This window comes from Cyrtonyx montezumae, unplaced genomic scaffold (genome assembly GCF_038088225.1).
Source record: "Cyrtonyx montezumae isolate F1298 unplaced genomic scaffold, pur_monq_1.0 scaffold_3, whole genome shotgun sequence".
Classification (NCBI taxonomy): Eukaryota; Metazoa; Chordata; class Aves; order Galliformes; family Odontophoridae; genus Cyrtonyx; species Cyrtonyx montezumae.
In genome coordinates, this window is record NW_027072034.1 from 110,624,785 (window position 1) to 110,648,849 (window position 24,065).

The following is a 24,065-nucleotide window of genomic DNA, read 5'->3' on the forward strand; positions in this document are numbered from 1 at the left end:
TGCAGCACGGCCCCCATAACAGCCGCGCACCTGATTGGCCGCAGCCGGCAGAAAAGGAGCCAATCAGCGAAGAGCTTGTTCCCGTCGCGCTCCTCGCGGGGCACGATGGGAGGCTCCTTAAAAGCTCGAGCATGGGGGCGGGATGGACGGCGGTTTTAGTTCTGTGGGATGCTCATCTGTGCTTTCATTGCTCCTCCTCCCCCTCCCCAGTCGCTGCTGCATGGGGTCGAGGAGACTCAACCAGATGGCTGAGGACGGTCTCGCACCTTGCTATTCACCTCTTCCATATTTAGATACGACCTTCCATAGCATATCCTTCAGTACATCAGGGTCAACACCAAGACACAGGGTTTGGACTCTGTGGACCAAACAGCTCCATAGATGACCAGGAAGTCAACAGCACCTGTGTCAGGCTTCTGCTTTCCCTTCTCATTAACCCTTACAAGTCCAACATCCCAGCCCACTGGTTTTGGCCCCCTTATACACCTCAGAGGCACCGACCCACCTCACAGGAGAGTTTTTTAAGCATTAGCCACTGCTTTTAAGAAGTCACCAGCTCTGCCTTAGATGAGTAACCCTGATGATGTGCCATGGGCCATGGTCCCCAGCAGCCTCTGAACAGCTCTCCCTGTGATGTCCAAGCCTCTCCTCAGACAAAACTCGCTTGGGTGAGGATATGGCTTTGCAGTGTTTGGAACTTCTTGCTCTGTCTGAAGCTGGTACATGACAGGATCTCCTCAGGGACCTTGCAGTTTCACAGATGTGAGGACGATCTGGCTGGCTAGGCAGGTGTCTCCTTCCTCCCTCACCACTCCACATCTGTCTGTCCCAAAGCTGTGCACTTGGTGAAAGAGAACAACCTTCCCCAAAAGAGACGTACCATTCATGAACGGTAGGTGCTCTTCCTTGCTAGAACCTCCAAACAAGCTCAGGGTCCATTTGTAGGAGAACATAGGGTAGTCAAGCTTCCAAGACTGCAGACACAACCACGTGAAGCACTGCATGGGGCAGTCTGCCATTGTTTATTAGAAATCAGGCTGAATATTAGGAAAAATTTGTGCTTTGAACGACTGGTCAGGTGATAGATTGGGGTGCCCAGTGAGGTGGTTGAATCACCATCTCTGGAGGTGTTTGAGAAACATTTAGATGTTTTACTAAGGGACATTGTTCAGTGGGAGTTGGAGGACTGAATAATCTTGGATGTCTTTTCCAACCTTGGTGATTCTATGATTCAAGAGCCTGAATCACTCATTCACTTTTCTTTACTGATAGCAGTGCTCATCAGCTTGGGAAATGGAGACTACCATGATAAAGAAGGCTGTAAAATTGCCACTGTGGGCACTGGGAAGATATCTTCTGCTTCATCTGCAGATCTGCAGGGGAGACCAGGGGCACATCTTCACGCCTCAGGTTGCAATAGCCATGAGTATAGGAACTGTGTGATCTTCTGCTGGCAAGGGGGAAGTTCTTGAGGAACAAGAGATGTGGACAGTAGGTCAGCAACTGTTGGTGCAGCAATGCAACTGTGATTCAGCTTTTATGACAAAATAATCTTCAGGGACCAAGAACTGCAATGGAAAGGTGGTATCCACGTGACCAAGAGGACCAAAAGAATCTTAGCTAAGCTGACCAAGGCTGCACATTGATCAGACTCACCTCAATCCCTAGGAAGGTAACCATCACCAGACATGCTGAGGAACAAGTGGTTGGGGTTAGTCAGCGTGGACTTACGACAAGTAGTCACGCTTAAACAGCCTTCCATGATGAGAAGACTGGCTTGGTGAATGGGAGGAGAGAAATGAAGATTGATAATCTTGAACTTACGAGGCTTTTAACACTCTCTGGCAACATTCTCACAAACTGAGGAAGTATGGGGGAGATAACTGGGTAGCAAGGTGAACTGAAGGGTTGGCATCACTGGCACAAAGTCCAGTGAAGACAAGTCACTAGCGATGTATCCAAGAGCTTGCACTGGGGCCAGTACTGTTGCACATCATCATTAGTCTGCAAGATCTTGAGAGTTCCTCACTTCAGTAAGGACCACACAGTGCTTCCAGGCTGGGACAACTCAAGCTAGAATTTATGCTAACATAGAAAACAGCTTTCATTCAAGCCTCTAAGTTGAGACATGCAAATAGCATAACACAGGACAGAAAGCTGGGTACACTTTATACTTCACTAATGCCTCTGTAGCCAAAAGGATTTTTATTTGTACTACAGCCTGGGAAGCCCCAGGGCTGAAAGTAAAACCAGACTGTTTGGGTGGAAGGAAAGAGGAAAGCTTGCCTCGGTTGAAATGGAGAACACAACCCTAAGCCATCCCAGCCTGCTGCCTTGGTATTCACCATGGGGTTTCTTGTTTGCCACTGTCCCACTGCAGAGGAGCCAGGTAATGGGCTTGGTGCAGAGCTGGCTGCAGCACAGCAGCTTGCATTCCATGAGTCCTCCATGGACCTTCCACCATCGTGCTGAAGGCACCTTGCCATCAAATACACCTTTCTATTCACAACTTATGCTCCTGTATAAGATCGACCATCCTACTCGTGCTTTTATCTGAATATCAAGCATTTTATTCCAAGTTCCTAATGGCCGTGAACGTCTGTCCATTTAGCAATAGACCGCAGCCTTTTTTGGCACTTGACTGAGATTCCCCTCCAGCCAGACTCCACTCTCCATCTTCCACCAGCCATCCCTGAAGGCAGCTTGCTCACGTTGTTATCTGAGCTTTGTGGACTTCTAGCTGAACATTTCTGCTCAGGACATCCCCAAGAGAGGGGTAGGCGCTTGAACAAGAAGCAGCTGCCTGCACACACTGCTGCCAGGTGAGACCAAGAGCGCTTCAGCCTTTCCACCAGGCACCTTATGCCCAGCAGCACAACACAGCGCTCGTGGGGCACCCATCAGCTACCACAGTGCAGCGCCTACGGAATATCCACGCAAGGTTATTTATCTCAGGCTCACACTTTGGTGCCAAAAGCTGTACAATATATTCCAAGTGAAATAGGATCTTTTAATATCACATATCCAAACAATAGTTCTCATTTCAAAATGCAAAATAGGTCTTTTGAGCATCAGCCGCCCCCAGCCTGGCCGAGCAGGGTGCGGTACAGCTGAGCACGACTGAGGAGGTCAGACCTCGTTTCTTTGGTAAAATACATGCCATGAACAAACGCGAATGCAGAGTTGTACCAAAAGCGTCCATTTATAAGACTAATTTCATCACTCCACGTCCCTTATCATAGCTTTGCATTTTAAAACAGTCATATACATTAAATAGCTCTCCAACTTCCACACGGCGAACATCGGGAGGAGCACTTCTTCTGCCACCCCACCGTCTTCTGAACGAGCGACACGTGTGGGAGCGCAGGGAATCATTAAAAACAGGCTGTCTGTCTCACACAGTTTATTTAACAATAGGTAATAAGAAATCAATTTTTAACAGTCTATACAGTGATCGAAAGTTCGTATTTATAAGTAATCAACTTTAATTGCATGATTTACAACATTTGAGGGTTGTTTTTTTTTTTGTTGATTTTTTGTTTTTTTTGCTTTCTATTTTCAAGTTTTACAGAAAGTGGAAGAGGGCGGGAAAAGGGCAGGAAAGGGGCGGGGGAGAGAGAAAGCAAGCATCAAGAAGAAACCCCAGGGACTTTTTCTCAGGTTAAAATCATCCCGTTGGAACTGTTTCTTACCCTCTTTTATTTTTTTTTTCCTTTGTTAGATGTAAAAATAACAAAAACAAAAAAAATTCTTTCAAGAAAACAAAAACCACAATATATATACTACATCCATTTGGCAGCTGCCCCCTGTGTATTTGCAAAAAATGTCATCTTCTCTCTACATGTACAAATTTTAATACTTGAAGTTTTTTTTTTTATTATTTCTTAAGCTCAGACTCTTGTATAGAAAATTCTTGGAGGACAAAAGTAGACTTCAGGAGGGGACTGACTTATTTAATATTTTTACATTTTTTTTTCTCTCTCAAAGAATTGACATATTTCCAACCAAAGAGGAAAAGATCGGTATTTACTTTTATATATATATATTTATATATGTAATGTATTCTTAAAGCAACATTAACCCCTTTTGTCCTCCGGCCTTAGGAAAAGTTTCTCCTCTGGTGGTTATTTGTTGTCATTTTTTTGCTGTTATTTTTTTTTCTCCATTTTGCAGTGACATGAAGAAAAAACCAGAATAGGGAAAATGTTTACCATCTGCCTCAGTAAATAATAACTATCAATATTACATATTTTCATTAATTTAAAAAAAAAATAAAACCTATTGGAGGCATGAGTAAGGTGGTCCTTCAGCCAACAGCCAGAAGATCACCCTCTTCCCCCGACCTCCCCAACGCACACGAGGAAAAAAAAAAACCCCAAAAAACAAGAAAAAGGACTGGTTATGATTCCAGCCATAACAAAAATATATTCTTTGTACTCTACTGTCCCTCAGGTTCATTGTTGGTTTACTTTGAAAACCACAAACTACTGCTGCAGAGTTCAGATGTGTCCAGGGAAAAATGTTGTTTTAGCTAAGAAAGATTCAAAAAAATTTGTCTTCAGTACAAAAAGTCTTGAGAAAATAAGTTTTTTTCTTTTTTTTCTTCTTTTTCTTTTTTTTGCTCCCAAAATGCTACAACGTGTCTAGTGTATGTCTAGTGTACTCTGTGAAAGATTTGAATTCAAGTCTGAGTTCTCAGAGCTGAGCCCCAGTTCCGTGGCGCTTGTACCATGGAGGCCTGCCATACCAGGATTGCTAGCAAGCTGGGAAAGCATTGCACTCTGGTCCGGGCTGGCAAAGTGCCCTTGATCCATGGGGTTAGCCTGGGCAGCTACCAGTCCTGGATGCGGGGAGCTGGTCTGCGGGGAGACGTGGTGCGGAGAAGGCTGAGGCTGCATCCGGGGTGATGGGCTGGAATGGGGGGGCTGGGACTGGGGCCGTGGAGAGGGTACAGGCTGCGGAGAACGCACTTGATTGGTGAGCGATGAAGGGAGCTGCTGGCCCTGTAGGTGTGGGGACTGGGCCTGGTTGGGCAGCATGTGCTGCTGGGGGCTCATAGGATTGGGCTGAGCCGGGGACCCCATCTGCTGCTGGAGCAGCCTCTGCTGGAAAGCCTGCTGCAAACTGGCTCCTGTCTCTGCACTCATTGCCTGGGGAAGCTGGCTTATCTGTCCCATGTTTCCTTGCTGCATCTGCTGCATGTGATGCTGCATCCGTTGCTGCTGCTGCTGCTGCTGTTGCTGCTGGGGATACCCGACGCCCTGGGGCTGCTGGAACTGGTTGTGGTTGGCCATCCCTGGCCCCAGCGCCGGCCCCACTCCTTGCTGCTGCTGCTGCTGGCGCTGCTGCTCCATTATCTGGTGCCGCCGCATCAGGAGGTCTCGGAACTGAGGAGCCATCCCCGAGTGATTCATATTCATCTGCTGTGCCTGAGGATTCATCCCAGCCATGGCTTGCTGTGGCTGCTGCGGCGGCTGCTGCTGCTGCGGCATGCTGGGCCTCTGCACCCCCGCCTGCATGGGGTTCATGTTCTGCATGGCTGCGTTGGGGTGCACCCCTCCCTGCTGCCCCTGCATGGCCTGCTGTGGCTGGAGCCCCGGCTGGCCCTGGGGCATGCCGGGCTGACCAGGCATGCCCTGAGGGTTCTGGGACCCCGCGTACTTGGCGGCCCGCTGCTTGATGAAAGCAGCCAGCAGCTGAGGATTGGAGTGAAGGATGTTAAGCACCTGCTGCTGCTGCATGGGTGAGCTGGGAGACCTGAGTGTCCGCAGTAGGTTCTGTAAGGCCGCCTGGGGCAGGGGTGGCTGTTTTGGCTGAGCAGCACCAGGTACCTGGCCCATCCCTGGCTGAGGTGCCATATTCATCGGCTGACCAGGCTGGGCTACTGACATCATGGATGGCCTCTGCATCCCCGGCTGCAGTTGAGCTTGGGGCAAACCGCCCTGTACCCACGGCGGCTGCTGCTGGATCCCTGCCGGTCCCATTCCTTGATCTATGTGACCACCAGGACCCCTGGCTATCTGCGGAGGATTCATTCCCATGGGCGGCATCTGGGGCATCTGGTGCTGAATCGGCCTTTGGAAAATCTGAACCTGCGCCATCTGTCGTTGCGTCTCCGCTGCCCTCTGGATCTGCATGGCCATTTCCACCGCTGCTGGAGGAGGACCCTGGACCGGTGGCTGAGGCGGCTGCGGCGGAGTCGGAGGAGTCACCTGGCCGCCCGCCTTGCCCTGGGACACAGCACTGGGGGGCTGAGTTCTCGGCATGCTGTAGGGCGGCATGCTGTTGGGAGGTGCGGGCTGAGGCTGCGAGGCAGGCTGGGGCGGAGGCTGGGGCTGGGGAGTTTGCGGTGTTGTGGGCTGCTGGCCTGTTGGCGTCGTCGGAGTGGCCGGCGTCGGTGAGGGCAACCCCTGCTGTTGGCCCACCACACCGGTCCGCTGCATACTCGCCATCCTCCTTCGGAGCATTTGAGCCTGTTGCAGGCGGTGCTGAAGCTGCTGCTGACGGAGCTTGTGTTTGATGTTGAGACAGAAGGGCACTGGGCACTTATTCTCCTGGCAGTGCTTTGCATGGTAGCAGCAAAGAGCAATGAGTTGCTTGCAGATGGGGCACCCTCCGTTGGTTTTGCGTTTGCAGCCTTTGGTGTGCTGGACAACCCGTTTCATCTTCTGGCAGGATGGCAGCGAGCAGTTGGCATTACGGCACTGGCAGGCGTGGACCAGGGACTGGATGCAGCGCTGGATGCTCAGGCGGCGGGAGTCACCCGGGCTCTGGGTGGTTGCAGTCTGCTGGTTGTTGCTCTCATCATCTAGACCGAGGCCTAATTTCTCCATCTTATGGTCATGATTTTTAGTGTTATAGCAGGTGATGCACAGGTCATAATCCTGGAAAGACAGCAAAGGTAAAGTTATCAGTGTTCCTGTAACTCCATGCAATAAGCAATTGATGTCACACCACCTCAGCACATTACTCCCAGGCTACTCCAGGCAAAACTGATGCTTGGGAGAAAAAATAAACATAAAAATCGGTCTATGTTGAGATGGCAGAGAGGAATAAATAGAAACTACAGCCAGGGAAAGCATGAGGGTGTGTAAAGGTGTCTGATATTTTCACAGATGTGTGTATGTTGAATAACGAGTTTGCTCTGAGTTAATAAGTCACATGTGATTCAGCCAGGCTGAAAAAATCCCTCTCTCTCCTGATTTCAAAAAGGAGAAAAAAGGCAAGGAACAAACAGCTGTCATCTGCTGCTTCTTCAAAAGAAGGGTACCCTTCCTGCCACTCTGACCCAATTCTCAAAGAAGGAAGAATGAAAGCTGGGTTGTTAGGTGAGTTAAATCCAGAAGCGTGCTGACAGAAGAACAGAATAGCGTTTGCAGTCTGTGAAAGGAATAGCAAGAATTTGAGCTCAATTTATTTAAGAAGATCCAAGTCCCCAGGATCCATTAATCCATAAGAAACCCAGAATTAGATACACACTGCAAAAATGAGAATATAAAAATTTAATCAGAACTTTTCAGAACCGAATCCAAGGCAATCATTTACTTCCAGCAGGATGAAAAATTATGTTACAAGCCAGATTCAAGGCTCTTCCAGCTTCTGGGAACAGACCACTGGACCTGGTCTTCAAACACTGGTACTGCAACAGTTCAGAGAACAAGTATGCTGCTTGCTGCTACAGGGTGACAACAGAACAATTGCTCAAGCACAGGAATCCGTTCTATGGCACAGCAAACCCTCTGTATCAGAAAACTGATAGAGGGCCCTATTTACAGAAACACTGCAGCACGAGTTTGGAAGAAGAAAAACACGTTGCTCTTTAGAAAAATCAACCAATTACAGTCCAAGCAATCATTACAGTTTCCAGCTGCTTAAACAGCAGCACCTGACGTGAACTACAGGAAATACAATTCTACTACTTCCATCCTCCACAGCTTGAAAGTAGGAGACAAAAAATTTCACTGAGGAGCCAACTGTATTAGTAGTATTGTCTGATAAGAAAATCCATCCTTCTTTTCTCAGCTGCCAGAAGGTGAGCTGAACAGATCTTTTTTTGTAAGTTAACATTGAGAAATTAGTTAAAGCACTCTGGGCACAGAGATACAGGGATCCAAGTAGGGAGAAATTCACCAAGCATACCTCACACACAGTGCAGTGCCATCTGGTCTCCACATGATGCTTGCACTCATTGCAGGTGTAAACAAAGCGGTCTTGGCTCTGCGTGTGCAGCTCCACCAGCATGCACATGGTTGACCACTGAGCCCTTCGTAGTGAGGAGAACTCCAGGTGCTTGTCTCTAGCAAGGGTTAGGAAAGCATCACGCCCATCCATCAGGTCACATGGAATGAGTGGGTCAGGCTCAACGATTGGGGGAAGGGAGTTGGCTGCAGGGCCAGCAATGAGACGGATGACAAAGAAAACCTGAGAATCAAAGCAAAAATAATTAATGCCAGCACTTCCCAAGACTTTTTGTTCAAACAACGGTGTATAATTCCTGACCCAACTAACACCTGAATGAGGTGCTGCTACAGCAGTGTGTTTTTAAGGTCTGGGGAATGTCAAACTTCTGAGTGCACTGAAGGTTGGTTTACCTTCTTCATAGTGAAGAATGCCCTCACTTACTGATACCTTTGTGTAGCGTGTCAACCAACTCCCCAGTCAAACCTGCATGATTTACAGTGCACACTTCTGTTGGAAGGACCAAGGTTTTGTACACCTGCCTACTTCAGTACAGTATTTCTCACTCTATCAACTCTCACCTCTTTGTGTTTCTCCATAGTGGCATACAGCTTTTGGGAAAGGTCATTGGACACATTCGGCATGCCAGGCTTCTTCTTATTGCCACGACTCAAACTGCTCTTGTTCTTACTTGTTTTCTTATTGTTCTTCTTTTTGGCATTCTTGCTGTCTCCCTTGCTCACCTAATAAATTTAAAGGCATTTTATGTCAGGTATCTACATCACATCACATCAGCATTTTATTACTTTCACACCTTCTCTAATAGCAGGTCTAAACATACTTCACAGGAATTTACTCCAAAGGCACTTACCAAGGTCCCCTGAAAGATTAAATTAATTCAATTGAAATTACTCTAAAAGATAACAAGATCAGCAATGAATGGTTCCAGGAACACTAAAAGCATAAATGTTTAGGAATTATAAGGGATAAAGAACACTAAATGATACTTCCCTGAAACCCATTTGCCTGTGATAGCTGAACACTGAGAAATCTCCTGGATAATTACAAATGTGTTCAGCAAATGGCTCTTAATGCAATTCAAAACTAAAAATAACTGAAAAGCACAATTGATACTGCACTAACCAGAGCTAAGACAGACTTACTCCGCCTAGATTCAGTTTGTTACAGTCCTTTGTCCAACAGTTGTTTTTTAAAATAGATTGTATTAAACTGATCTTAACATAAAGCTTTTCTTCCCAGTACAAAAAGCCTTAGTAATGTAATTTCTAGTATAAGGATATGATAGGAAGGTACAGCTGATAAACAAAACAACAAAAAAAACTTGAAACAATGTTTTCCTAAGCAGTTAGTTAATGTTATAGTTAATGCAAACTTGGCATCAAGTTGCCTAACTCCCAGATGGCTCTTAAACTTAAGTTTATTCAAAAGCCTTTCAGGAAATGTTGCAAGGACAGCAAAGGAGAACTGCAAATTCTAGTTGTAATATTAACTTTTTTGATGCAGCAATCTTTAAGATGACAACTCTAAACCAGAACAAAATTCCACTAATACAATGAGGAAGCAGCTGTGTTCAGAGCTACCTAGTAAGTACTACTGTGTAGGCAAGACTACTGACTTCACCCTAGATTTACCACCTATAATAAATGCTCAGAAGACCAAGGACAAATTTTTCATCTACTCATTTTCAAGTTACTTGTGAAGAGGCATAACACAGGTATCCCTACAACAATCCAATCTTATTTTGTGCTTCAGATCTTCAATGCCTGAAAGGTTTCTACTGGAAAAAACACAAAATTACTAAGTCATAGCTGTCTTCCTCTGGTGTTCTGCTAAGATCATTATCATAACATCTAGGTAGCAAGAAAAGAGCCCCTGTTCAAAAGTGAAAGCTTAAGAAAAAAGCTTCCTAGCCAGGTCAAGGTTGCAGCACAACCAATGACAACAGTTGAATTCCAGCAACAAAATATTCAACTAGCAGCTGTTTCATTTTAAAAAACTTCAGTAATTAGTCAGGTTTACAGCCGTGTGAGCCACCACCACTAATACAAATGTAGTGGGTGTTTGAACAGCTTCAACTTATAAAACATAAATCTGAGTTTTATATCAGAGCAAAATATGAAAAAAACAGCTAAACAAAGTGCCTGGGCCCTTTCTTTTCTTCAATTAGTAACAGGAAATCACAACTTTTACATTAGGTACACGAAATAGCAGAAGCATTCTTACATCCGTGCTTTCATTACTAGTGTTCTCCTCTCTCTTCCGTTCTTCCTCCTCTTGCTCGAGTTCCTTAATACTCTCCTCCAGAACATTTGGCCAGAAGTCCCCTTCAAAGTAAGGTAACTCTTTTGCACTTGTCAGACGGTCTTCTGTTGCCTGCTTAAATATATCCTGAAAAAGTGACACGCTTGGTTACCACTATTACAGATGGAGTAAAGGTAACCTTTTCAATAAATGATTAAACAAAGCACCAACAAATCTGAATTAAATTTGTAAGAGTACGGCCTAAGTGCAGATTTAACACTGCATCGTTTACAGAAAATTCCTCAAACACATTTCAAATATTCCCACTCACTTAACCACCTGATAGACTTTAATGTGCATACTTGCCACACGGGACAATATAATCCCTATATTGTCTATAGTAGCTGAAGCTCTGATAATTCTGAAGGCTTCACCCATTTCCAACAGTAGCCCAATCCTACAATTATATTTAACACAGGAATACTAGAGATTCCATAAGTTCTTGCTATTAACAAAAGTGAGATTTGCTCTCTTATACAGCATTCCTCAAGAATTTACTTTGTTCTACCTAATCATTTTAAATCTCTTGCTAGCATTGATTTCAGAAACAATACGCTTTGAATATGATAGTTTTTAACTCCAGGATCCAGTTTTAGGGATCAAATCCCTTAAACTAATACAGCACACTCCCAGAATCAGACAATGTGTAAGGAAGGAAGAAACCAAGACAAGACTGATCAAAACCAGCCCACAACACAGAGGTTCACAAAACAAACCTTGTAGTCGTGAACAATGCGCTCTGACACAGATTTGTCCAGCATCTTTTTGTACCACTCTTGCAGTCGCTTGGGTTTGGGTATCTTTTGGTCAGGAGGATGGCAATGGAAAATGTAGTCATCTCCTTCACTGGGTGGGCATGCCCAGATATGTCCAGTAGTATACCTGGCATCATTAGATAAAAAACAGTATACGTTGGCTCTGATAGTTATTAATAGAGCTTTCCTCTCTGCCACAAGATGGAGCCACCACAAAGTTGGCGGATGGTATCAGATGGATAATAATAGCTCTCAAAGATTCAACTCTAGTGTTCATTCCAGCTTAATTCACATCTTTTCACTGACCTTTAGAAATTCAGCACTATACGCGGAATAAATCACAATCATGTTTTCTAGTCAAGGTAAAAATCTAAGCCTAAAGTAGACCCACAAGTGCCACCTGCCAACTAATGAGAAAGATAGAAACAGCACAATCATTCATTACTTAGGAACATTTTAAAAATGCATTTACTTGAACAATTCATTTTTCTGTTGTAGATCCTTTTTAACTTCGAAGACCTGTTTTAAAAGGTTTCACAGATATCACAGATATATCTGTGAATAAAAAAAATATAGTCCCTGTCAACCTAAGCTACTGGATATACAATCACAAGTACTATGAAGACAAATGACATCCAGATAGTAGCAGCTGCAGAAAATAAAACACCATGAAGATCACTTCTTCATTCACAGCTCTTCTCTATTAGTTTTTAAAAATAACTCCCACTGGGGGAATGATCAGATCAAGTTAGAGAAAAATATCCATCCTTGGTGAGTTGAGAAACAGCTCTACAGAACCCTAACCCAAACCCCAGGATCTGCAGCTAGTTGTCATTCCTTCTGCCTGAGAAGGGAGCGATGATACTCCGTGACCAATATTGTTTTAATAAAATGAGAACCTGATGTTACCCATTACCTCAGAGAATGGCATTAAATAAAACTGAGGCTTGAGCTCCATGCAGCAGTTTTACAGATTCCCAGGTCAGAAATACATAATAAAAAGCAGTAAAGTCTGAAGTATGCCTTCAAAGTTCACATATTCATCACCATTTCTCTGCAGTACTGAAAACAATACAGTACCACCCACTTCCATTCTGACTTTCCCAATTTTTCTCATGCAACTCATCCCCCAAAATTTCTTCATGAATAACTCTGCCAAATGATACCAGATTCCTTTGACAATAGATTGATATTTATTTCACTGCCTTTTCTGCTCGAGTAGTCATGATCATTTCATTTCCACGTTTCTTATTTCATATGCTGTGTTCTCTTTTGTGCTGCCTCATGTATTTTCTGTTCTTTTGCGCTGTCCCATGTATAATTTCCTCCTCCTTCTCTAACTTCAGTTTCTCACAGTTTGATCTACTTCTTCTGCAAGAGAATTCTTAGCAGCCTTGCTCAGAGTAAGAGTTCATCGGTGCTAAAAGAAGAAATTTACCTCCCTCCTCACAAACAAACATGGCTAAGAACTTGCCAGCCCAAAGGAGTAACTTGATTGAAGCAGTGGCATTTCACAAGTACTGAACACAATCAACAAGACTAGCAGAATTTTATAACCCAGACAGGAAAGCTAATTTTTCTATTTAGATTTAAGGAAGTTTAACATCAGTCCGGAAACTCTTTACGTACCTAAAATATGTGAATCAAGCCTCTTCCAAAAGGCCTATTTAGTCTTCTCTCTTTCTCACTTGTACACAGGTATTACCAATTTACTCTGTCACTCACTATGATATTTGGGCACCATGTTCTTCATAATAGGTCACAGTAACTTACATTGAGAGCTTTGGAGCACAGATTTGCTCAGAGGGAAACATTTAAAAAAAACATACCCTAATTTCTTGACGTATTCTAGATATCCGATTAGGATTTCATGATAGACAGCAGTCCTCAAGCATTTAGGGCGGAAGAAATGAACACTGTCAAGGTAAGATATATACACTCGCCTAGAAAAAAAAAGAGGGCACGATCAGAAACAGATTTTAAATTAGTTCTAATTTTCTTTCATGTTTTATATATTTGAAGGATCCAGTAGAACAGTCTCAAAGCATCTAATCCTAATCTACCTCTAGAAATCTCCAGAGGTTTCTAGACAAAATGCAAAAATACTTACCTCCTCTGTCTAGAATCACCCAATCCCCCTCCCAGAATACTGACAAGTGATCCTGAAGTCAGCACTGTCTGCCAGCCAGCTTCTCCAGTAAAAAGTCATTCTATCTACATCTCCTCCAGAATCTGTTTTGTTTTTAAGAGGCTAACAGAAACAACAGTAACAATGAAGCTTTTAGAGCAAGTTTCACATAACCAAAACACTATCAGTTCTCACACAGCTACTCACCTTTGATTGGGTGGGGGACAGTCTGAGCCATACTCCTGCACATGCATCCCAAAGAAGCACAAGTCTACACCATCGATCTCCTCAAAGGCAAAAAGCGCTTTTGTTCGGTAGGGGAAAGACTCAGCCATCTCTCCATTGTCTACAAATCTGCACAGTAGAAAGTAAAAAAAGGAACGTCAAATACGTTCACATATTAGAAAATATATATCAGTATGTGAATGCAACAATAATGAGGGTCACTCCAAATGTAATTTTTGTGTAATCTTACACTTAAATGATTACATACTACTCAAATATAAATACACTGTTTTTGCTATGAAAAAGATGAATAATGAAAGTTCCTGTAACACCTGTTTGTTAAGAACTGGGGCCAGTGGTAAGTTTTTGACCTCAACAGTATCTATCTTTTCTAAACGATAGCATCCATTAGCTTCCTACCTTCCCTTCCTTCCTCCTCAAAAGGAAGCAAAACTGGAAATGGACAGAACATACCTTGCTTTCATTCCTGGCTTTACTTCGACAGTTTTGTCAGATGCATGTACCACCCTAACTGTAACCTCTCCTGCCTCCGGGTGATTCTGTCGCTTTAGGAAATCATTGACTCTGTTCTCCAAGAAGGTACCAAGTCTTGTAGCCGGTAACCCTGCAAAAAATAAAATAAAATCAGTTCTAAACACACACAAAATGGACTGGTTCAAATGTGATTGTGGATTTATCTACTCAGGTGTTATATGAAAAGCAAATCAATGTATGCACTGTTACTTTAAATGAAATCATTATCTTCAAACTCTACTACTTTTAGACAGAGATGAGCTGCCTTTCACCTACAGGCATGCTTGTGGTTTAAATATCATTCAAAGAAAGAATCTGCACCTCAGACCAGTTCCTATCTATCTAAAAAGTCAATCGCAATTAAGGCTTTGCTTGAAGAGAAGCTTTTAATTACTTAAACTAGATTACAAAACAACGCTCTCAGACGTAGCTCTGTGAGCACAGACATGGAAGTAAATTCTGCCACACTAGCCACCTTAGCTTCTACTTACCAAAAGAATCTTCGATAAATAACTATGAACATGACTGACTGCAAATAATGTAGTTTGTTCAGAAGTTCATTTTTTTCAACCAAATTTGGACAAAACAACAAGCATAGAGGTAACTGACAAAACCTAAAGTTGAGGAGGGGTTTAAGACTTGTAACAGGGCACATCTCACTGCCGTTCACTACTTCTGTTAGCATTACATGCCTGTTAATCAGCCCTTCTCTGTTTTACAATTTAACACCTTCCAGCAAAGCATCACTATGCTGAAAAGCATGCAACACATGCAGATTACTAGAAACAAAACAGTACGCATTTTGTATAAAGGCAGAATCTGGGAATGCAAACATTTTGATCACAGAACTCTTGGTCAGAGATGACCAAAGGTATACACCATCAAACTCAGACAAGTTAAATATATACAAAACGAGCACAAAAGGCATCTCTTCCCCACTCTCAAGTTGAAGATCTGGGGTGTAAGCATCAGAAACTTACTTTTAGCCGAGAATTTGTTCTCTTTCCTGGTTCGTCCTGTTTTCTTTAGGCAGCCATCGCAGACAAAGCTGAAGCAGAAATATAAGAAAGTGAAAAACACCCCAAATCAGACTGTAAATTCCTTAACATCTTATCCCTTAACATCATCTTCCTTTATGATTGGAAGCAAAATCCTTCACCAGATAAATGTCTGGAAAATACCTTAACTGACATTTGAGCTAAAAGACTGCAGAGACAATAGCGCCAACAGAAATAGCCTTTTTCATAGCTGCAGTAGAAAATCTAAACACCAGGGGGGGCAGCTCCTGTCAGCTACCCCTACCACCACCTGCAAACTTCAGCTCAGGAAACTGGGCCTTCTCTGGCAGATCAGACAATACTGACTTAAAGTATTCTCGGAACAGTCTCAAACTATTGTCTCTGACGAAGATGAGATACCAAATTACGTAAAGCAAGACTGATTTAAAGAAGACTAGATTGTTTTTTCAAATTTAATCCGATTACTGAGGCAAAAAAAAAAGTGAATTCATTTTAAATTCTTTAGTGCTTACAGAATTTGAAAATGACAAAGCAATCTGAGTTGTACAGAAAATAGATTGGTAGAACATTATTACAGGAACTAAAAGTATCTTTAAACATAAACAAGGCTGAAAGACTCTCCCCTATACATGGAACATTAGAAACAACTTCACACACAACAATGAAATACAGTTTCTGAATTTGATGTCACCTTACATATTCTGTAAGTTTTTCAGGTGAGTGTACAACTTTTTGGTTGCATGGGGTTTTATCAGACACTTTTAAACATGCTCTAAGTCTAGTATATCTTATACTTGAGGAAGAGAATTTCCTCACCCAGAAGGCCAGATTATCTCATTATGAAGAACACAGATCTGGTGCATTTTTCTTCCACACTCTATACATTCAACAAATCTGTAGAAAGAAAGGAAGCAAGGTGAGTAGTACCACTAATTGCTTTCGCATTTTCCAATGTTTTGATAGAACAGCTATAGCATTCAGGCTCCTGAGACTATGCATCAGAAAGCATGCCCATGCTGAGAGCAACCTCCAAAATAAATTGAGAAACTGTCAGCTCCATTCTACGCAGGGATACATTATTACCATTTGCCTCCTTTATCCCCATCCACCTCACTCATTTTTTAAAATAAACCCTTCTAAGGATCAAACCTGTGAAGTGCTTGTTGCAACAATAAAGAAAATTCATTCACATATGTCACAGAAGTGAGGAACCAGGAGAAATAGTTGTCTATTAGTCACCCACTATGCCTGAAGCCTGATGAACACTGCAGATCTACTGCAGAAAAGCAGGAAAGAGGAAAAACAGTAGCAACGTCAAGATATTTTCAGAATTCTAGAGGAGATTCAAGGACAGCCCTGCGTTATACAGTTTGCTTCACAGAGGTCAGTGAATGCAGTTTTCCTAAATCCATGAAGTTGTTTCACACATCAGGACAATCTGACTCCTTTTGAAAGCATCTATTTGTAAGTCAGAATGAATAGCAGTTGTTTACATAGGGCACACAGTATTTAGGCTTGTATTTTAACATTGGGCTGCATCTCCACTATAACAAAGGGAAAGACAAGTTATGAATCAAGTTACTATTCTCTTCTTCCCACAGCCCTTGCAAAATAGAAGAATTGGCTGACCCTTATGCCCTCATAGAAAGACAGTGTGGGAAGAATACACTTCCTTTTTGCTCACTGCTTCACTTGAGAACGAAGACAGCGTTTTTCAGAATAGCAGCATAGATGAACAATGAAGGAGCATAAAGTGGCTTTAAAAAAATCCAGAAAAGAAAGAAAAGCAGCTGAGTCACCACCATCTTTATTGAATACCTACACTTCTGCTTCCAGAATGGTGCAGAAGAACCAGATTTAACAGATCTTTTCCTTGTAGTACAGCAGCTTGCAAAATGACAGCTAGAAAAGGTAAGAGCCCCCAGAAAATCTATTGCCAAATGACCCAAATCAATTCTGAGACTTAAGCACTTGCTGCAACAGGGTTTCAAAGCAAGTTACCAGCATTTGCCCCTTTGTTGGATCTACATACAAGACAACAAAACACACATTTCAGGCCATACATGTGGCTTTACATTTTTCTTAAAGACAGCTGTTGCAATTTGGGTTCTCAGGACAGACTGCCAGATATGCTGCTTAGTTAGCAGCCCCCACCAGCTAAAGAACATGAAAATCGGAAGATGATGAAAAAAGCTGGTATTAAGTAAATGAGTAACACGTCTTTTAAAAAGGAATTATTAGTAAAGTCAGGATCATTCAGAATGAGACGGCATTACTTACAGTTCAGGATCCAGTGTATCATTTTTCCTTTTTGAAAACTGTTCTTTGTTTATTGTGCTATGGAGAAACAGGCAACAAAACTCAGTTTTAACAAGACATATATTCATGTCATACCACACACCATGACAGAAGCATTTTTTTTTAATATGTATATATAAACACTCACTAGCACTACAAGGAAGGGAATTTTATTTTACACAACGAAGGACAAAGTATATGCCATCCTTGACTCTGTCCATAAAGATATTCTTCTCTATGAGATTACAGCTTGTGGAGACCCACAATGGTCTCCTGTTCAGTTTACCGAAGGTGAACAGTAATTTGCTGATTCTGTTTTTGGACCAGTTGTATCAGTGTTTTACAGATAAAAAAACATTAAATACACCTCTGATATTTTGAAGACAGAATGACAACAATCTTTCATTACTGAAAAAAGTTACCTTGATTTCAGACTATATCTATACCCTTCCTCATACTTTAATTTCAAAGGAGAATTTCCAGCTTTCATATGCTGCAGCCCCAACCTAGCCATCACTCAAGCTTTACATTTCCTGTATCATTTTTAGGACTAGAAACTCCCATTTTTTTTTTGACAGTGAGGTCCCAGGTATCATTTGACACCAATCTGCTTTGATGTAGTCCAGAATAATCATATAAGAACACTCAGATCTCTGAAAGAGGGTGCTGCAATACCTTCCTCCCTAAGAAGCAGTGACAGAGACCCAATCCAACTCGCATTAACCTTCCTGTCCTTTTATGTCAGCGTTTATTCTGAATACTGCCACCTGCAGAATTCCTCTAGCTTATTATCTTAAAAACCATGGTTCCTGCAACGTCCTCCTCCCAAAAAGAGCATTACTGTACAGCTCAAAACCTTCAGAGTAATTGCTAGGAGCCCATCTTTCCCTCGAGGGCTCCCTAAGCCTTACAAACGTTTGTTTCATGATCTCTGGAGTAGGTATAAAGAAGGTACACTGGAATGGAAGACTGTCCCAACAATTTCATACTACCATAGTATTATTAGTAGTAGAAAAGGCAAGTAAATCCATCCACAATATTTTACCATTACCTTCTCAACAACTGCACAGAATTTCTCAAAAGCAGATGGCACTGCAACAATGAAATACTTGAATGGCAAAAAAACATTTTCTCTTCTGATTTAGACGAAAGCAATCTGAAGCTGAATATGCATTTAATAGCACAAGCAGCCTACAAGCAGAATGGTACATTCAACTATTTCAGACTATGCCTGTCACCTACCTACCTGCCTGCAGGCATGGCTGTTTTTTCTCCAACCAAGTATTTTCACATTTTATTCAGAAAAAGTGATTCTACTCTTTCCCCTCCAGTGGTATAGCTATAATTTCTCTTTGCTACAGTTCAGTCAGTCCAAACATCAAAGAAGAAATTTAGAGAACATTAGAGAACAAGTCCAGGCTTTTCCAAAGAATATCCTCTCTTCTTTTCTCTGGCCTAAGAAATGAGGGGGTTACCTAAAACCAAACTCCTCCTCTTTGAGAAGGCACTTTAGACCATGACAGAGCTTATGAATGCAAAACCCAGGCAAACATAAGTGACTCACGTTTGAGGTTGTGAAGGGTCATCTCCCAGAGAAACGCTTTCCCCTTGGATTTCGTTGAAGCACTTCTCACAGAAATGATACCTGTCAGCAAGAAGGCCATATTTGGGTGAACTGCTCCATCCACACAACACAGCCCAAGCCAAGCAATGGAGCCACCAATCACAGCAGGCCAAGGAAAAGACAGGAGCAGAGAGCAGGTCATCAACGGTGACAAGGATATTCAAGGATGAAGATTTATTGGCCCCACATTAAGTTTGGTTGTTTTTTGTTTTGTGTGTTTGTTTTTTGTGCAATCAAAGCCAAATGCAGACAATGACAACCATGAAGGAGAAAAATATGCACACAAACAAAGAAATGTGGGGTTGCAGGACAAAAAACAAAAACAGAAGCGGGACAAGACAACACAAAGCAGAAAGCCAAGGCAAAGCACAGATTAGCATTATATCTCTCAAATGGGTTCTCAAGCAGCAAATGATTAAAGCAAATTAAATGAGTTTTTCTTTTCAGCATACCCATACCCTCTTCATTTTAATAATCCATGCCACGTACAGCAAAGAATTAAAATGTGAAAGTGGAAAGAACAGAAAGAAGGAAGAACTGCTGCTCTGATTTGTGTATCAGCATAGCAGCTCTGCTGGCAGGAAGATATGCAGGGCATCAAATGTAAGAAGGGCAGTCTTCCATCTTATATAAATTCTGAAAGGCTACAGGATTTTCTCTCACTGGGAAGAAGTTAAATATCAGAGGTTCTTAATAAAATCAGTCCTCAAAATCTTTTAGATGCTAATTATTGAACTGTCAAACTGTATGTTAATAAAATACCTCATGTTAGCCGCATACACAGTGCTCTGCATTGATACAGCTCTTCCACAGCCCAGAATAGTCTAGGTACCAGTGTACAATAAGCATCACAGATGTCTTTGGAAAAAAAAATTTGGTTGATTCAAGATTCTACCCCAGCCCTCAAGTGTTTTGAAACTGTGACCTCTCTACTACTGAAGTATGTTAGCTGAATGCACAGGGCATCTAAAAATAAAAGGGAAATAGGAGTTGCAACTGTTCATTGTAAAGCCACAAACCAACATTATAACAGCTGTCAAGCTAAGACAAGAGGTTTCAACCTTCTCTCCCAGTCTTCACCCGAGATAACGCATAGAAGAATACTTCAGGAGTGGTACACTTGAGTCTATGGATGTACATTTAGGTGCATATAGAACTTTCAGAAATCACATGTATGTGTCTTATAGTGCAAACACTCCATTCTGAAGTTTAAAAACATTAAAGGATGTCAGATTTTGCGACACTGGTGTTTTGGTCCATCAAGTGCTTAAGAAAAAATAAAAAACACTTGACATGTAATGTAGAGTGCTTTGTGTCTTAAATCTAGAATAATAATTACTATGCAATTCTGTAACTACGGATACTGCAAACTTATTTTCTACTTCCTTGCTCCATTCGCTGCTACAAACTTTTATTATGCCTAAGAAGGTTAAGATATAACTATCGTAGCTCTTTGGTTGTTTTTGCTTAACCAGATACTTAAAGAATTACAATTAGTGTCAAATCTTCTTGGGTTTCATGTCTTTGTGGTTATTTTTGGTTTACTTGTTTTGGAAGGTAAAAGAACAGAGCAGTAACTAAACTAACGGAGATGGCATAACTTTGAGGTAATCAGGCCTCAGGTCTAACAGGTACATTCTGGCAATAGGCATGGGAACATGTTTTTCTCTGCTTCTTCCTTCCTCACTCTTCCAGTCAGCTAAGAGATGCCCTCAGCAGTCAAAGGTGACTTAAATTTTTTAATAAGGCCTCTGAAGACATTTCCTTTAAGGTGACTTAGGGACAAAAAGATAGCAAGCCGACAGACTTGTGTACGATATCCAGACCAAGACTTCAGTCTTGGCCAACAATAAGATAAAAGTTTAGTAAAACATCACACATTTCTGCAAGCAAAGAGGAAGAACGAAGACTGCATTGAATTTTTGCAAAGAAATTGTTAGCACACAAGGGCAACTATTCAAGGGTACTTTCAGCAATTTTTTTTTCTTTAACAGAAAGGTGTACACATACGAAGAGGTGTGTATGCGTATACATGCATGCCTTTCACAGATTGATTGCATCATGCACAAAACTGCACCAAGAGAGTTTCCCTCACCTGTTCTGGTAACTGTAGTAAGTGGCATCTCGAGGGATTGTGCATAGTTGTTTGCCATAGCAACACAAAGTCTGTGGCGAGAACTCCAACTGTAAAGAGGAATGGGTCATCTTAGTACTAATATGTTTTTACTTGCCCTCCATGGGAAACAAACATTACCTAGACAACAACCAAAACCACTTTATTCTGTGCAAAGATCTCATAGTACAGCAAGACTATGTATGAAGTACTTGAGTCAAAAAAATGCTTAGTGAGTTGTTATTCCCAATTTTGCTTTTATCCAAAAATGGAAAGCATATCAAGACAAAGAAAATACAATGTAGCCTCAGCATACACTGAAATTGAGAGAAGTTTTTGCAGAAGTGCTTTTTCATTGACCAGCAATGTAAATTTCTCCCCCTGCAAGGGCTTAAATATGAATGTATAACTTAAGCAACAGAGAGAATAAGAAGATACATAAATTCTGAAATCTTATAATTACTCAAAATTGCTAAACCCCAGTAAGTATTCAGAATTTTTGATACAATGGATTGCTAACGACGGCAATTGCTGTTATTTCCCTTCAGTAGCAGGGAGAAAAGAAACAGACTAGAAAAAAAGAAAACATTTTTCCTACCTTTCTTCCACAGCAGTAACCAAGGCTCTGCATAACTGGGTCAATTTCTTGCTCAAAGACCTCAGCCAGTTTTGAGCAGTACTTGTATACCCGGGATGTTTTGCGGTTGTAGAGCCAGGCATTATTGAACATGAGCCAGATGTCATCTACATATTGCCATGGTTCCTGATATTGTCCTGTATCTAGCTTCCTCTTGATAGTAGAAAGGTCCATGGGATTCTTCACTATGTCAAAATAATCCTGAAAGAGTAGCATATCAAGATACTGCTACAGAACTATGTTGTGAAACGACAGCATATGAATTCTCAACACATACATCCTTCTGCAATACATCAAGAAAAACAGGTTCCTCCCTGACTTGACTGTCAAGCTCCCTGTGACGTGCACTGAAGTCTCTAAGCAATTCTGTATAACTCCCCCGTGTTTCCTTTTCTTTATTCCCGTATTTCTCAGGTTCTATCAGTCATCTACTATCAATGAACTAAAATTCTAATTTTAGTCTGCAAAACAAGTACTGTAGAAAGAAAAAAATGGCACTGCTTTTGCAGCTGCTGAGATCCAAGGACACATAAGAACATTAGTAGGAAAAAATGCTCTTAGTAGACCAGCCAACTAACAAAACCCAGTGTATGTACTGGATGACAAAAATGCCATGTTTCCTCCTATATACATTCCACCTACAAGTCTTTTATCAATCTCCCTCACCAATTATAGGGTCACCTCTCTTAAGAAAGTCCTCTGACTACAACAACCAGTTGAGAGCTTTATTAAGAACATGAGAAGCATTTGTCCTTGCTTCTAATTCATCAGGCCTAGCATTTTTGCAGTTTAAAAAAGAAAAGCAATAAAAACCAATGAAGCCAACCGAATGAAAATGTTTTGGACAAAAAAGCATCACTCAAAGCATTTAAGCAGAACTATGTACATGTACAGGTGTATAAAAAATGAAATAGTGAGGTTAATAGAGAAGGTTTAAAACACAGACCCTAGCCAGGAAAGTATCTTGTTAAGACACTCACAGGAATTCCTAGTAGCTGGGGATCCACAGGCTGTCGAAATGGAAGAGACTCGGGGTCCTGACGGTAAAGTGCCTCCAGTGTTGGCATAAGTGCCTGCCGCAACTCTTCTGGCTTGAAAACTTTTGAAAAACAATCAACATTAGAAAGACAAAACAACAGTATGGAGGAAGAAACCTGCTGGAAAGATGCAGTGTGTAAAAAGACTACAGGCAACACATATATGATCCTTAGCAGGAGTTGTTTAACCTTTTAACACTGATGTTCTGAGGATATTAAAATAATTACCTGGACACGAGGAAATGATAAAAATACTTAAAGCATTTAGTTTTATCATAGAAAGACACCATCAAATTTCAAGGAATTTACATTCCTTCCTAATGTCACAGGAATAAGCTTGTCTAAAAAATCTGCCACAGTCACTCCCGTCTCTATGGTACTGACAATTGCTCTAATGCTTAACGTGTAATTCTAGAGCTGTAATGAACTTGACCAAAGACAACCACATACATTAAACATTTTTTGCCTGACAGTCACAAAAACAGTTCATGTAAGCCTACTAAGTATCAATGAAGAAAGTCCCTCTTCTCCCTCAACCTTTAAGGAAAATAAGTGAATTTCAGTCAGTGTTCCTGCTTACTTTTTTTCTTAGACTGTCCTGCCGCTGGAGAAGACTGAGTAGCTGGAGTTGTAGGTCTTTCTTCCCCCTCTGTCATTTCAGTCTTCACTTCCATTTTCTTCTCTTCTTGTTCCATTGGGTCTGGCTTACATTCCTCCACCACTGGTTCTACTTTAACCTGGAAAGTAGATTATAGATTAGACCCTGTCACAGCTGCCTGTAGAGTCATCCAACCAAGCTTCTGTCCTATAAACCTACATACCACTCACCCACTGCTCTTTTCTAGAATTAAGGCTGTCTACATTGCAACTGTAACTTGCCTAAAACTCGATCAGATGTGCTAGAACATATCCTTAACACCACAGGAGTGGCAGTGATGGGCTGCTAATCAGTCCTGAGCAGCAAGTAGGCAAAGAGGTATGGATCTTACTTTTCAGGCAGTTCTGACAGACTGTAGCTGCCAGGAGACACACTTCTAGCTGTCCTCACGACATATTGTCACAGCCCACTAAAACCTGTCACATACACAGCTATTACTCTAATGAGTAAGAGTGCCAATAATATTCAAAGGATTGTCTTGAGCACCTTCTTACATTAGCATTTACCAAAAAACTTCACAGCTCCAACCATGTTATT

General features: G+C 41.9%; 1 protein-coding gene across 1 annotated transcript in view; it reads right to left on the minus strand.

The window, feature by feature from the left end:
- Positions 1–2,989: 2,989 nt before the first annotated feature.
- EP300 (E1A binding protein p300) overlaps positions 2,990–24,065 on the minus strand; it is a 58,831-nt gene continuing 37,755 nt past the window's right edge. Inside the window, exons 16-31 of the mRNA XM_065742929.1 lie at positions 23,451–23,607; positions 22,814–22,932; positions 21,795–22,034; positions 21,179–21,267; positions 19,024–19,104; positions 17,442–17,498; positions 15,978–16,055; positions 15,123–15,190; positions 14,083–14,233; positions 13,591–13,737; positions 13,085–13,198; positions 11,217–11,382; positions 10,423–10,587; positions 8,760–8,921; positions 8,140–8,421; positions 2,990–6,884 (exon numbers count right to left, since the gene is read on the minus strand). Coding sequence (XP_065599001.1) covers positions 4,644–6,884; positions 8,140–8,421; positions 8,760–8,921; positions 10,423–10,587; positions 11,217–11,382; positions 13,085–13,198; positions 13,591–13,737; positions 14,083–14,233; positions 15,123–15,190; positions 15,978–16,055; positions 17,442–17,498; positions 19,024–19,104; positions 21,179–21,267; positions 21,795–22,034; positions 22,814–22,932; positions 23,451–23,607 — 4,317 coding nt within the window. The 3' untranslated portion in view covers positions 2,990–4,643. The remainder of the gene's footprint in view (positions 6,885–8,139; positions 8,422–8,759; positions 8,922–10,422; positions 10,588–11,216; positions 11,383–13,084; positions 13,199–13,590; positions 13,738–14,082; positions 14,234–15,122; positions 15,191–15,977; positions 16,056–17,441; positions 17,499–19,023; positions 19,105–21,178; positions 21,268–21,794; positions 22,035–22,813; positions 22,933–23,450; positions 23,608–24,065) is intronic.